General features: G+C 40.0%; 1 protein-coding gene across 4 annotated transcripts in view; it reads right to left on the bottom strand.

The window, feature by feature from the left end:
- The window catches only part of STRN3 (striatin 3), a 106,663-nt gene that overhangs the window by 40,358 nt on the left and 53,737 nt on the right, over positions 1–12,568 (bottom strand). For all 4 annotated transcript variants that reach the window (XR_016217908.1, XR_016217909.1, XM_008269473.5 and 1 more), the window contains exons 5-7: positions 10,459–10,632; positions 782–911; positions 279–420 (exon numbers count right to left, since the gene is read on the bottom strand). Coding sequence is in view for 2 of the 4 variants with exons in the window: in XM_008269473.5 (XP_008267695.3) it covers positions 279–420; positions 782–911; positions 10,459–10,632 (446 nt within the window). In the remaining 2 variants the exon portion in view is untranslated. The remainder of the gene's footprint in view (positions 1–278; positions 421–781; positions 912–10,458; positions 10,633–12,568) is intronic.

Raw genomic sequence — 12,568 nt, 5'->3', positions numbered from 1 at the left:
ACTTAAAAAAAAAAAAAAACTTAAAGGTAAAGGAATTGGTTTGCTAAACCAACCAAGTATTCCAATTAAATCAAGATGAACTTCAAAAAGAAAACCAACAAAAAGCCATATATAAATGTTTAGCTACCAAATATAAATAAACTGGTGAAAAATACCCTTATTCAATCACCTCCCTTTGCCACCATACATTCAGATACACACATTCCACATAAAATATTTAATAACCTGTTGTTCAGGACTCTATTTATTCCCACCCCCATATTTCTGTATCACCTTACCCCATTCTGTGCCATCCCCTGAACTCCGTGCTTCTCCAGCTCCCTCTCCATCTTCAGCAGTGACTAAAAAATCAAATTCTTTCAGTGCTTCCTCAGTATCAGGATCATCAGTTAAGTCAGCAGCTAAACCTTCATTACCTATCTGTAAAGGAAACACAAACCAATAATTATTTTTACCTTAAATTTTAAAGGGGACTCAATATTTTCACATAATTCCACTTTCACATTCATTTTTAAATTATCTGGATCCAAAATATTAGTTTTTTTAAGTAATTCATAAATCCTAATTATGTTTCGGGTAAATGAACAATACTATCCATGCCAAGATCCTTTGTAAACTGTGCTACAAGTAATGTGGTACTAAAAATAGTTGAAGTGCTAACCACAAAGAACAGTTAACTTCTTTAATTATAGAAGATTCAGCTATTCCCTATTAAAGAACCATGTATTATTCAAATACATGTGAGTACACAGCTAATAAGAACATAAAATCAACTTCGTACTTTGTGTTTATTCATCCGATGTTTGTCTTTTCCTTCTGGGATGCCTTCAATCATGTCATTTTCCTCTTCCTCATCACTGTCATCAGCATTTTCTAAGAAATTGAATGTCTCAAGAACATCACCAGAAGACCTGGAGGAAAGGAAAAAAATGAATCAAACTATTCCACTTGTTGATTCTAATATTTCTTTCTGGTTCCTATATTTAAATTGAAGTACATGAAGGTAGTCAAAGGAATTTTAATGACAACCTACTTTAATAATGTATTATAAAAAAAATTAGGGGCCAGAGCTGTGGCATAGCAGGTTAATGCTCTGGTCTACAATGCCAGCATTTAATGTGGGCATCAGTCAAGTCATGGCTGTTTCCACTTCCGATCCAGCTCTCTGCTATGGCCTGGGAAAGGAGGAGAAGATGGCCCAAGTGCTTGGGCCCCTGCATCAGCAAGGGAGACCTGGGAGAAGCTCCAGGCTCCTGGCTTTGGATCAGCCTAGCTCCAGCATTGCAGCCATTTGGGGAGTGAACCAGCAGATGGAAGACCCATCTTTCTCTTTCTCTCTCTCTCTCTCTCACTGCCTCTCTGTGACTCTGCCTTTCAAATAAATGAATTAAACAAAAAATTAAAAGAATGTTTGAAGGGTTTTCATGTTTTATAATTAACATCGGAATGACTGTCTCTGTTAAGTGAATTCTCCAAAGTGTACAATCAAAAATATTTTCCATAATTATTGCAATAAAATAAAATCTTAAAGCGTTAGACACTAGAACATGCTATTATTTCTCAAAGCCATTATAAACAATCAACTTCCAACTTGGCATTTAACTACAGCCTCTTATAATTTGGCCCAAACGTTTGAGGACTAAGATAATAATATCAGATTATTGCTATCTAGATTTAGAGTAAATTAGATAAACAACATCTTAATCCATTTGAGATTTTTCCTAACTAAGGAAAAAAAATCTTTAATCTATTAAAGAAATATATTCAAAACAACTCTTTTAATAGGTAATAGTGATAACCTATTTTATCTACTTCTAAATCTTTTTTTTTTTTTTTGAAAGATTTTACTTATCTTATTTAAAAGAGCTACAGAGAGAGGAAGAGACAAAGAGAGAGATCAATCTTCCACCTGCTGGTTTACTCCCCAGATGGCCACAACAGACTGAGGCTAGGCTGAAGCTGGGAACCAGGAACTCCATTCCTGGTCTCCTATGTGGGTGCAGGGACCCAAGGATTTGGGTCATGTTCTGCTGCTTTCTCAGCCACATTAACAGGGAGCTAGACCAGAATGAAGCACCTGAGACTTGAACTGGCATGCATATTGTTACTAACATCACAGGCATAACCCACTATACAATAATGCTAGCCCCCCTAAATCATTTTTTAAGCTAACATGAGTTCCTCTATGCCCCTAAAACATTTTCAATATACATGTTTAACAATAAAAGGCAGCCATACTGCAGTATAAAATTAAGTCAAAGACTCTCAGAATGAAAAGCCTCTATTCGGGGCGGCGCTGTGGTACAGCAGGTTAACACCCTGGCCTGAGGCGCCAGCATCCCATATAGGTGCTGGTTCTGGACCTGGCTGCTCCTCTTCTGATCCAGATCTCTGCTGTGGCCTAGGAAGGCAGTGGAAGATAGCCAAGTGCTTGGGCCCCTGCACTTGCATGGGAGACTCCTGGCTCCTGTCTTCGGATCAGCGCAGCTCCGGCCATTGCAGCCAATTGGGGAGTGGGCCATTGGACGGAAGACCTCTCTCTCTCTCTTCTGTGTAACTCTTACAAATAAATAAATGAATGAATAAATAAATAAATAAATCCTCTGCTCTGCCACTAACTGGTTACTAAACCTTCTGTCATCAACTTCTTCACCTGTAAACAGCAGATGATGAGATGATCTCAAATGTGCCTACTAACACTCAGAGTGTATTGTAATCAAAAGAAAAATGATGCAAAATTTAGAGATTCCCCCATCCCATCCCTGGTTCTACTAGTACAAATTAAGGACATAAAATAAACCAGACTATAATAACATTTTAACACAACATGATTTTAATGGGTCTATTACACTGTGTAAAGGAAGAATACAGAAACTCAATGCAGAAAAGACATGGTTTGTACAAATGCAAATTAGTAAAAGCAAACATAAGCCTACCACAATAACAAGCTTGAAATTTGTTAACATATCTTAATATCTGGCACATTAATGATAGAACTATTAGAACTAGTACTTTTATTTTTAATGATATTTTTGTTTCAAACTTTGAAAACTGAGTATTGTTACCACTTGGAGAGATATTTCTGTCTCTAAAGTGAGAGCTCATGTTTCCAGGTTTTAAAAATTGCATTTAGAGGCCAGCATTGCAGTGTAGCAGGTAAAGCCACCACCTGTGCTGCCGGCATCCCATAGGGGCACCAGTTCGTGTCCCAGCTTCTCCACTTCTGATGCAGTTTTCTGCTAATGGCCTGGGAAAAGCAGTAGATGGCCCAAGTGTCTCCAAAAGGAGACCCCAATAAAGCTCCTAGCTTTGGCTTTGTGGCCATCTAGGGAGTGAACCAGTGAATGGAAGATCTCTCTCTCCATCTCTTCCATCTCTCTCTGTAGCTGTGACTTTTAAATAAATAAATACATCTTTGTTAAAAATTGCATTTAGGGGCTGGCAGTGTGGCAGAGCAGGTAAAAACCTCTACCTGCAATGTCAGCATCCCACATGGGTGCAAGTTCGTGCCCAGCTGCTCCACTTCCCTGCTAATGGCCTGGGAAGAGCATTGAAAAATGGACCAAATGCTTGGGTATCTGCTACCCACATGGGAGACCTTTTTAAAAAAATTGCATTTAATAGCAGTAATACACATGCATAGATTTAGAAGTCAAATAATAAAGCACAAACCATACAAGAACAGATTTCACAAAAATTATGAAGGAAGACACTGTTAAGAGAATGTAAAGATTGGAGAAAGCATTGAGCCAAGTGGTTAAGATGCTGCTCAGGACATTTGTATCCTCTGGGAAAACCTGGGTTTCAGTCCTGACACTGTTTTTGATTTCCTGCTAATAAGCACCCTGGAAGGCAGCAGGTGATGGCGCAACTACTTGTGTCCCTGCCACCATATGGGAGACCCAGAATGCATTCCAGGATCCTGACTGTGACCTGGACCAGCCTTAGCTGTTGCAGGCACTTAGGGAGTGAGTCAGGGATTTTTCCTTCCTGTCTCTGTATCTCTCAAATTTAATTTTTAAGATTTATTTACTTGGGGGCCGGCGCTGTGGCACATCAAGTTAAAAGTTCTGGCCTGAAGTGCCGGCATCCCACATGGGCGCCGGTTCTAGTCCCAGCTGCTCCTGTTCCGATCCAGCTCTCTGCTATGGCCTGGGAAAGCAGCAGAAGATGCCCCAAGTGCTTGGGCCCCTGCACCCACGTGGGAGACCTGGAAGAAGCTCCTGGCTCCTGGCTTCAGATCGGCACAGCTCCAACTGTTGCAGCCATCTGGGGAGTGAACCAGCGGATGGAAGACCTCTCTCTGTCTCTACCTCTCTCTGTAACTCTGTCTTTAAAATAAATAAAAAATTTTTAAAAAGATTTATTTACTTGAATGACCAATAAAAAGAGACAGAAAGAAAGAGATCTTCCATCCACTGGTTCATTCCCAAATGGCTGAAATGGCCGGAGCTGGGCCAGCCCAAAGCCTAGAACACTATCCACGTCATCCATGAGTGTGGCAGGAGCCCAAATACTTGGGCCATCTTGCACTGCTTTCCCAGGCACATTAAGTTTAGTGTCCATAATCATGGCATCTCTACAAATATTTTCTCATTAATTTTATAGAGTACTTTGGGAAAATCCTTCAACCTGGAAACATCCTTGGAAATATATTCTGGAAATTTTTCTTGTATTATTATTTCTAAAATATTTTAATATTATTTTATCTTTCTTTTGAAATTCCTATGCAGATGTTAATCCTCCTGGATTGCTACCTGAATTTTCTATCTTTTCAGTCTTATTTTCAGGGAGTCTATTTAATGTCATCTCAGATTTTACAGAAATTATTTTTAAAAAACATTTCATTTATTTACTTGAAAGGCAGAATTACAGAAAAAGGGATAGACAGACAGAAAAAATCTTCCATCTGCTGGTTCTCTACTCAAATGGCCCCAATGGCAGGGATTGGGCCAGACTGAAGCCAGGAACCTGGAGCTCCATGTGGGTCTCCCAGGTGGGTGCAGAGGCCCAAGTACTTGGGACATCTTCTGTTGTTTCACAGGCACATTAGCACAGAGCTGGACTGGAAGTGGAACAGCCAGAACTCAAACCAGTGCCCACACAGGGTGCCAGCACTGCAGGTGGTAGTTTAACCCGCTATGCCATGATGCCAGCCCCTTCTATCATTTATTTTTAAAATATTATTTATTTTCGGGGCCAGCGCCATGGCGCAGTGGGTTAATGCTCTGGCGTGAAGAGCTAGCATCCCATATGGGTACCAGTTCTAGTCCCAGCTGCTCTTCTTCCAATCCAGCTCTCTGCTATGGCCTGGGCTATGGCCTGGGCAAGCAGCACAAGATGGTCCAAGTCCTTGGGCCCCTGCACCCATGTGGGAGACCCGGAAGAAGCTCCTGGCTCCTGGCTTTGGATCAGCGTAGCTCTGGCCATTGCAGCCATCTGGGGAGTAAAGCATCAGATGGAAGACCTCTCTCTCTCTGCCTCTCTTCTCTGTGTAACTGACTTTCAAATAAAATAAATAAATCTTTAAAAAAATTTATTTATTTTCACTTTTATTTGAGAGGCAAAGAGACAGAAACAGAGATTTTCCATTACTGGTTCACTTCCCATATGCCTTACCACAGCCAGAGCTGGGTCAGGCTGAAGCCAGGAGCCCAGAGCTCCATCCAGGTCTTCTGTGTGGGTGGCAAGGACTCAAGTACTTGTACCATCATCTGCTGTCTGCCAGGATGTGCAGTTAGCAGGGAGCCAGAATTGTAAGCAGAGTTGAGACTCAAATCAAGTTCTCCAATACGGGATGCAAACACCCCAAGCAATGTCGTAATTGCTGCATCAAAGGCCTACCCTGTATTTTCCTACTTCTATGAGCTTTTTTAAAAAAGTTGTGCTTACTGGGGCCAGCACTGTGGCGCAGCAGGTTAAAGCTCTGACCTGAAGTGCCAGCATCCCATATGGGCGCTGGTCTGAGTCCTGGCTGCTCTTCTTCCGATCCAGCTCTCTGCTATGGCCTGGGAAAGCAGCAGAAGATGGCCCAAGTCCTTGGGCCCCTGCGCCCACATGGGAGACCCAGAAGAAGCTCCTGGCTCCCGGCTTTGGATCGGCCCAGCTCCAACCATTGCGGCCATCTAGGGTGTGAACCAGCGGATGGAAGACCTCTCTCTCTGTCTCTACTTCTCTCTGTAACTCTTTCAAATAAATAAAATAAATCTTTAAAAAATTCATTAAAAAGTAAATAAATAAAAAGTTTTATTTACTTATATGAAAGAATGACAGAAACAGGGAGTCTGAGAGGGAGAGAGAAACAGAAAGGTCTGCTATCTATTGGTTCATTGCCCAAATGCCTGGAACAGCTAGGGCTGGGCTAGGATAACGACAGGAGCCAGGAACTCCATCTGGGTATCCCATGTGGATGGAAGGAACCCAAGTACTTGGGCCATAATTTGCTGCCTCCCAGGTGCGATTGGAGGAAGCTGGATCAGAAGCAGAGGCAGGATTCCAACCAGTGCTTTCCCAAGTGAAATGGAGGCACCCCAAGCAGAGGCTTAACCTGCTTTAACAGAATGCCTGCTTCTATCTTTTTTTTTTTTTTTTTAAGATTTATTTATTTGAGAGGCAGTTACAGAGGGAGAGAGACAGACAAAAGACAGACACAGAGAGATGTTCCATCCGTTGGTCCATTCTCCAAACGATTTCAAGAGCCAGAGCTGAGCCAGGAGCCAGAGCTCCTGCTGGCTCTCCCATGTGGATGACAGGGGCCCAAGCAAGAGGCTATCCTCTGATGCCCTCCCAGTCTCATTAACAGGAAAGCAGATGGAAAGCAGCACAGCTGGAACTCAAACAAGTGCTCCAATATGGGAGACCGGGCATTGCAGGCAGTGGCTTAACCAGCTACATCACAAAGACGACCCCCTTAAGCACTTTTTGAAAAAATTCAAGCAAAGAGAAAGTGAATAAGCCCTAATCACTGGTTCATCTTCAAATGCCTTCAGTAACTGTAGTCAAAGCTAGCAATACAATCAGGTCTCCCACATTGGTGGCAGTGAATTAGACTCCTGCTTCCCAAGGTCTACAATAGCAGAAAATGGAGTTAAGTGTTGGAGCTGGGAACTGAACCAAGTTATTCCAATGTGGGACATGGATATCTTGACTGGTAGGCTAAATGTCCATCTCGTATCAATTCTTTTTGGATATCTGATTTGTGCGTACAAAATAGCATCCATTTTTTTTTTATTTTCTTTTTTCAGTCCTCTCAGGAGAACAATTATAGTTTGAAAGTCTTTTACTTCCTGCTTTGAGTTTCTTTTCTCATTTAGTTTCCCTGGTCTCTAACTTTCTCACTCAAGTTTTTCCTTAAGTGCTCACATTTAAGAACAAGGCACTAAAAAGCTAAATGGATGTACCATGAATATAGGCACTATATTCTAAGTGTTGTATATCCTTTCCTTCAAATTCATGTTGAAAACTAATTCCTAAAGAGGACTAGGTCCTTTGTTAGGTGACCAAGTCATATGAAGGCAGAATCCTCTTGAACAGGTTAGTGCCTTTCTTAAGAGGCCCAAAGGTGCTTGTTTGTCCCTTCTGCCATGTAAAGACATACCAAGAAGCTGGCATTCTACAACCCAAAAAAAGCCCACATCAGAATTGAGCCATGCTAACACCCTGAAATTAGACTTTCCAGAAGCCTCCAGAACTGTGAGAAATAAATGCCTGTTGTTTATGAGGTACCCAGTCTACGGTATTTTGTTACAGCAACCAAAAGAAAAAAAAAAAAAAAAAGAAAAAAAAAACCAAGAAAATAGATGAGTCTTAATTAAGTAGCTGGCTTTACTTGCAGATAACAGGTAGAGGCCCAGTAATTTATTACGATATCTCAGTTGTCAATTTCATTAGGTCTTTCCTACCAATGTCATCAATTTCAATATCCTACCTGAATAAGATATAAGACCACTGGCCAATATACAAGAAGCCAAAAAGTGAAGCAAACAAGTGATCTCTATACTCAGGTGTAAACTTTCACATGACCTTGTTTTCACTACAATAACTCATTCTTCAGCTGTTTTATTTCTCAGGAAATCAGAAATCGCTGTTTCAACTTTACAGAAACATACTACCATTTTCTAGAGTAGGGATCTGGTGCACAGGATACAAGAAGGAACTGAGATACTACTTCTTTAATTCAATTTTTCATTCAAGTCCCATCTAATTGTACTCAATACCTATAATTTCTTAGCTTTTGTGGCTTTGCTAGAATCTATGGACTAGAATTGCCTTGATCCTTTTCTTCATCCCCAAATACTTACATTTAAGCTTTCTTGGAGCCACTAAATCAGTTTTCCATGACCTATCTCATGAACAACATATTCTTTTTTTCTTTTTACATATTCATTTTTTGTTCTATGTTTAAAGAATCTTAAACCCTTTGCTATTATTTTAGCAGAATTTCTGGAAGGCACACAAATAAAATGTGTCTTTAATCCACAATATTTAAGTGGAGGCCAACATCTATAACAATTTTTTCCTTTGCCAGCTATTTACTAACATCACTTAGGAGAACTGCAACCCCATATTAGAGTGCCTGAGTTTTAGTCCTGACTCTGCTTCCAATTTCTGTCCTGTACTGAGCAACTGGGAGACAGCAGGCAATGGTTCAGTATCTCTGCCACCCACGTGAGAGATCAGTTTCGTGCTTCTGGCTTTAGTCTGGCCCAGAACTAAATGTTACAGCAGTGTCTTTGCCTTTCAAATAAATAAAGTAATACTTCATGAACTTAGAAATTGTAATTTTTATAAAGGTATATTTGGTAGATAATAACAACTATTGATGAAGACATGGAGAAACTGGAACCTTGTTAGCACTGCTGGTGGAACAAGAAATAATACAGCCAGCTTGGTAAGGTATTTGGCAGTTTCTTTAACTTGTTTAACACTCCCAAACATGGACCAATCCACATGCTCATTAACTGAAAACGAAACACAGAAAGGCTGATGCCGTGGCGTAGCAGGTAAAGCTGCCGCCTGCAGTGCTGGCTTCCTACATGGCTGCCAGTGGGAGTCCTGGCTGCTCCACTTCCAATCCAGCTCTCTGCTATGGCCTGGGAAAGCAGTGGAAGATGGCCCAAGTCCTTGGGCCCCTGCACCCATGTGGGAGACCTGGAAGAAGCTCCTGGCTCCTGTCTTCAGATCAGCCCAGCTTCGGCCACTGCGGCCATTTGGGGAATGAACCAGTGGATGGAAGGTCCCTCTCTCTCTGTCTGCCTCTACCTCTCTGTAACTCTACCTTTCAAATAAATAAACAAATCTTAAAAGAAGCATAAATAAAATGTACTACATCATCATCCATAAAGTGGACGATTATTTGGCAGTAAAAAGCAGTGAAGCAAACACTATAACATGGATAAACCTTGAAAATATGCGAACTGAAACAAACCACTCACAAATACGCCACTTATATGAAATATCCAGAACACATAAATTTGAAGAGACAGAAAAGTAGACTAGTGATTGTCCAGGGCTTGAAGGCAAGGGTGTAGGGGAGAATGGGGTTCCTTTTTTCGGGTTATTAAAATGCAGTAAATTCAGTGTAGTGGAGGCTAAACAACTGTGAATATTCTGAAAACCACTAGATCATATTCTTTAAATGCGTGAACTTTATGATTTATATCTCAATAAAAATCATCTTGTTAGAAAAGCATCTGGTTGACTTCTCAGTCTAACAATCTACTGTCCAAAAACATAAAGTTGTTTCTTTCACAATGTTTTCTCTTTTAAATTTACTTCATTATTTGAAAGGCAGAGAGACAGAATCTTACATCTGCTGGTTCACTCCTCCAAATGGCCCAAACAGCCAAGTCCAGGCCAAGCTGAACCCAGAAGGCTAAGAAATCCCTACTGGTCTCCCACATGGGTGGCAGAGGCTTAAGTATTTGGACCATCTTCTGTTGCATTCCCAGGCATATTAGCAAGAAACTGGATTGAAAGCAGAGCAGCTGGGACCCAAACTGGCACTCTGACATGGGATGTGGGTGTCCTAAGCTGTAACTGCCTGCTTTACCACAATAAGGGCGCTCCCCCCACCCCCACCGAGGTTTCTAAATAGCTGTTGCTCATTCTATCAATGGAGTAGTGTAATTTATTTAAAGTACTCTAGCAGAAATTTTAAAATCAGGATGTTCAAACAGCTCTGAATTACATAAAATCAGTCTTAAATTTCCATTTCTATTCTGTATCTATTTCAGAACTAAAGGCCTTTGCTTGACATCACAATTTAACATAGATAAAATTTTAAAGCACCTAAATACAAAATGTATTTGCTCATGGTGCCGTTGAGGGAGGGGTGGCGTAAGTAAGTCTAAATCAAAACTACTTGATTTAAAAATCGTTAAATACAATAGTAAGAAGCTAAAGAGATTAATACTATCTATTATATATACTATGTTAACCTTCAGGTATAAATCATACCTTTTGACTTCTTGTCCTTTTTGTTTAGGAGATTCACCTCCATTCAGGATCTGTTCTAAATTCTTTGTTTCTACTGATCCATTTGGTTCTGAATTAGATAGTCCAAGTAATGACCTTACCCGCTGAGACCGTACATCTAATATTGTATCTGTGTATCCTACTTCCTGAAGATACCTATAAGAGAAAATTTTAAATATTAAATTCCACATTCTATTAACACGTGCCCAACTCAAAATTCTATAAAGGATTTTTAGGAAAACCCATAACACTACAAAGTATACTCTCTTCCTTTGTCTCGTTATCTTTCCCTTGTACCAACTGATTTCAGTTCTAACAAAATGATGTCAATAACAAACTAAAATTTAAGTTGGCATACAGCATGGCTAATGCCTTAAAAAGCTTTCCGGAATTGATGAGAGTAATATAAGTGGCCAATGAGTGACAGCAAATGAGTAGAACTGAATGCTAGAACAGTAATGAAAGTTTAAATCCGTGGTTCTTACCCAGTGGCTGATGGACAGGCTAATTCTCCCTCAAGGATCTAATATCCCACCACATTCATCTAGTCCTCTGGTTTTCAAACTTTATCTATATCTAAACCAGGGTACTTATCCTGGGATCTAGGATTAAACTAGAAAGAAGAAAGGGGCCAGATAACAATATATTAATAATGAGTTGTCAATGGCTCTGTGTGACAAAGTATATAAAGGATGCTAGAAAGGAGTCATAGATAACACTAGTTATCTACAAAGTAATTTTAGGTGCAAGCTAAAGAGTGAGAGACTGGTTAGGACACTAACAGAGCAAAAAGGAAAAACAGAATGAACATGAGAAAATAAACAAGACATAAAATCTTCATGAACAATAAATGAAAAGAAGACGTAAACAATTTCTACCAATTTTCAAGTTTCTGGCTCAGAGGGCTGGGTGACTGTTCAAGAGTGAGAATCCAGTTTACAGGCCACCTATCAGATAGTCGTGTGGTGTCCACATTAAAAGTAAAATGACAATATTTATAAGGCACATATATAGAAAAGGTCAAAAGCTCAGAAGAGACTGAACTGGGTAAAGAGATCGGAGTCATCAGTCTTGAAGCCATGGATGTAAATGAAGTCACACAGAGATCAAGCCTAAGAACAAGCCCAGTGACACAGATATCTAAAAAGCTAGAATAAGAGAAGCCTAAAGGAAAATGAAGACATTTAATAAATTAGGAGGAAAAAAAAATCTCAGCAAAGAGTGGAGTCATGGAAGAATAAAAGTTGCAAAAATGAACAATGTCAAATGTTTCAAAGACATAAAATATGAACAAAATAAGGTCTCCTGTTTGTGACAGCAGCTTCAGCAGACCATCAAAATGGCAAATGGACGAGACAGCTAAGAAATAAACAAGGACGACCATGCAGATAAATTACCCTTAACAAGTTTGACTAACAAGTCAGAGAAAGAAAGGTGAGAAGAGGTAGAATATGTAATGGAATTACAGAAGTATGAGAGAAATACTGTGCAACCCGCTTCTAATTCTTCTCAGAAACTCTTCTAAGCTAGGGGGAAATCCTGCTATATGGAAAATAGTAGTTTTCAGTAGAAAAGAGTAAGTGCGTTACAGAGAAGAGCACAGACTCAATAGGAATGTATCCTGTGTGTTTCCAGTCTCTGCAGGTCCCCCAGGCTGCCTCAGCTCCTGACTTCCTCACATGTGGCTTTTCACATTTCCTTTAATTCTATCCCACTATCCTTTCATTAAAGATCTATTCTTCTGTTCAACTTCTAGTCACTTTTATATTATAAGAGTCTGGATTAACACCTTTTCAACAGAACCTAAGAAAAATGAGGCCACAAGTAAGAGGTTAAATATATTCACAGGTTTAAATATATTCACAGAAAGAAAAGCAAAAAGTTAAGGACGTTGTCATCCATCATACTTCACAGTTTCAGTGAAGTGGAGGCTGAGGTGCTGTAATGAGAACACAGGAGATTGGGTTTAGATGTGGTCAAAGTCAGAATATCCACTGAGGTAAATGGGAACAAGAGATGACCAGGGTTATGGAAAATGGTTCTCTGCAATATTTGAATAGGAAATTGTAAAAAATTAATAGCATCCATATTT

The sequence above is a fragment of the Oryctolagus cuniculus genome, chromosome 12, assembly GCF_051225735.1.
Source record: "Oryctolagus cuniculus isolate XC-2025 breed Fujian yellow rabbit chromosome 12, ASM5122573v1, whole genome shotgun sequence".
NCBI lineage: Eukaryota > Metazoa > Chordata > Mammalia > Lagomorpha > Leporidae > Oryctolagus > Oryctolagus cuniculus.
Note: the sequence above shows the minus strand (reverse complement) of the source record. Positions and strands in the feature narration are given on the sequence as shown.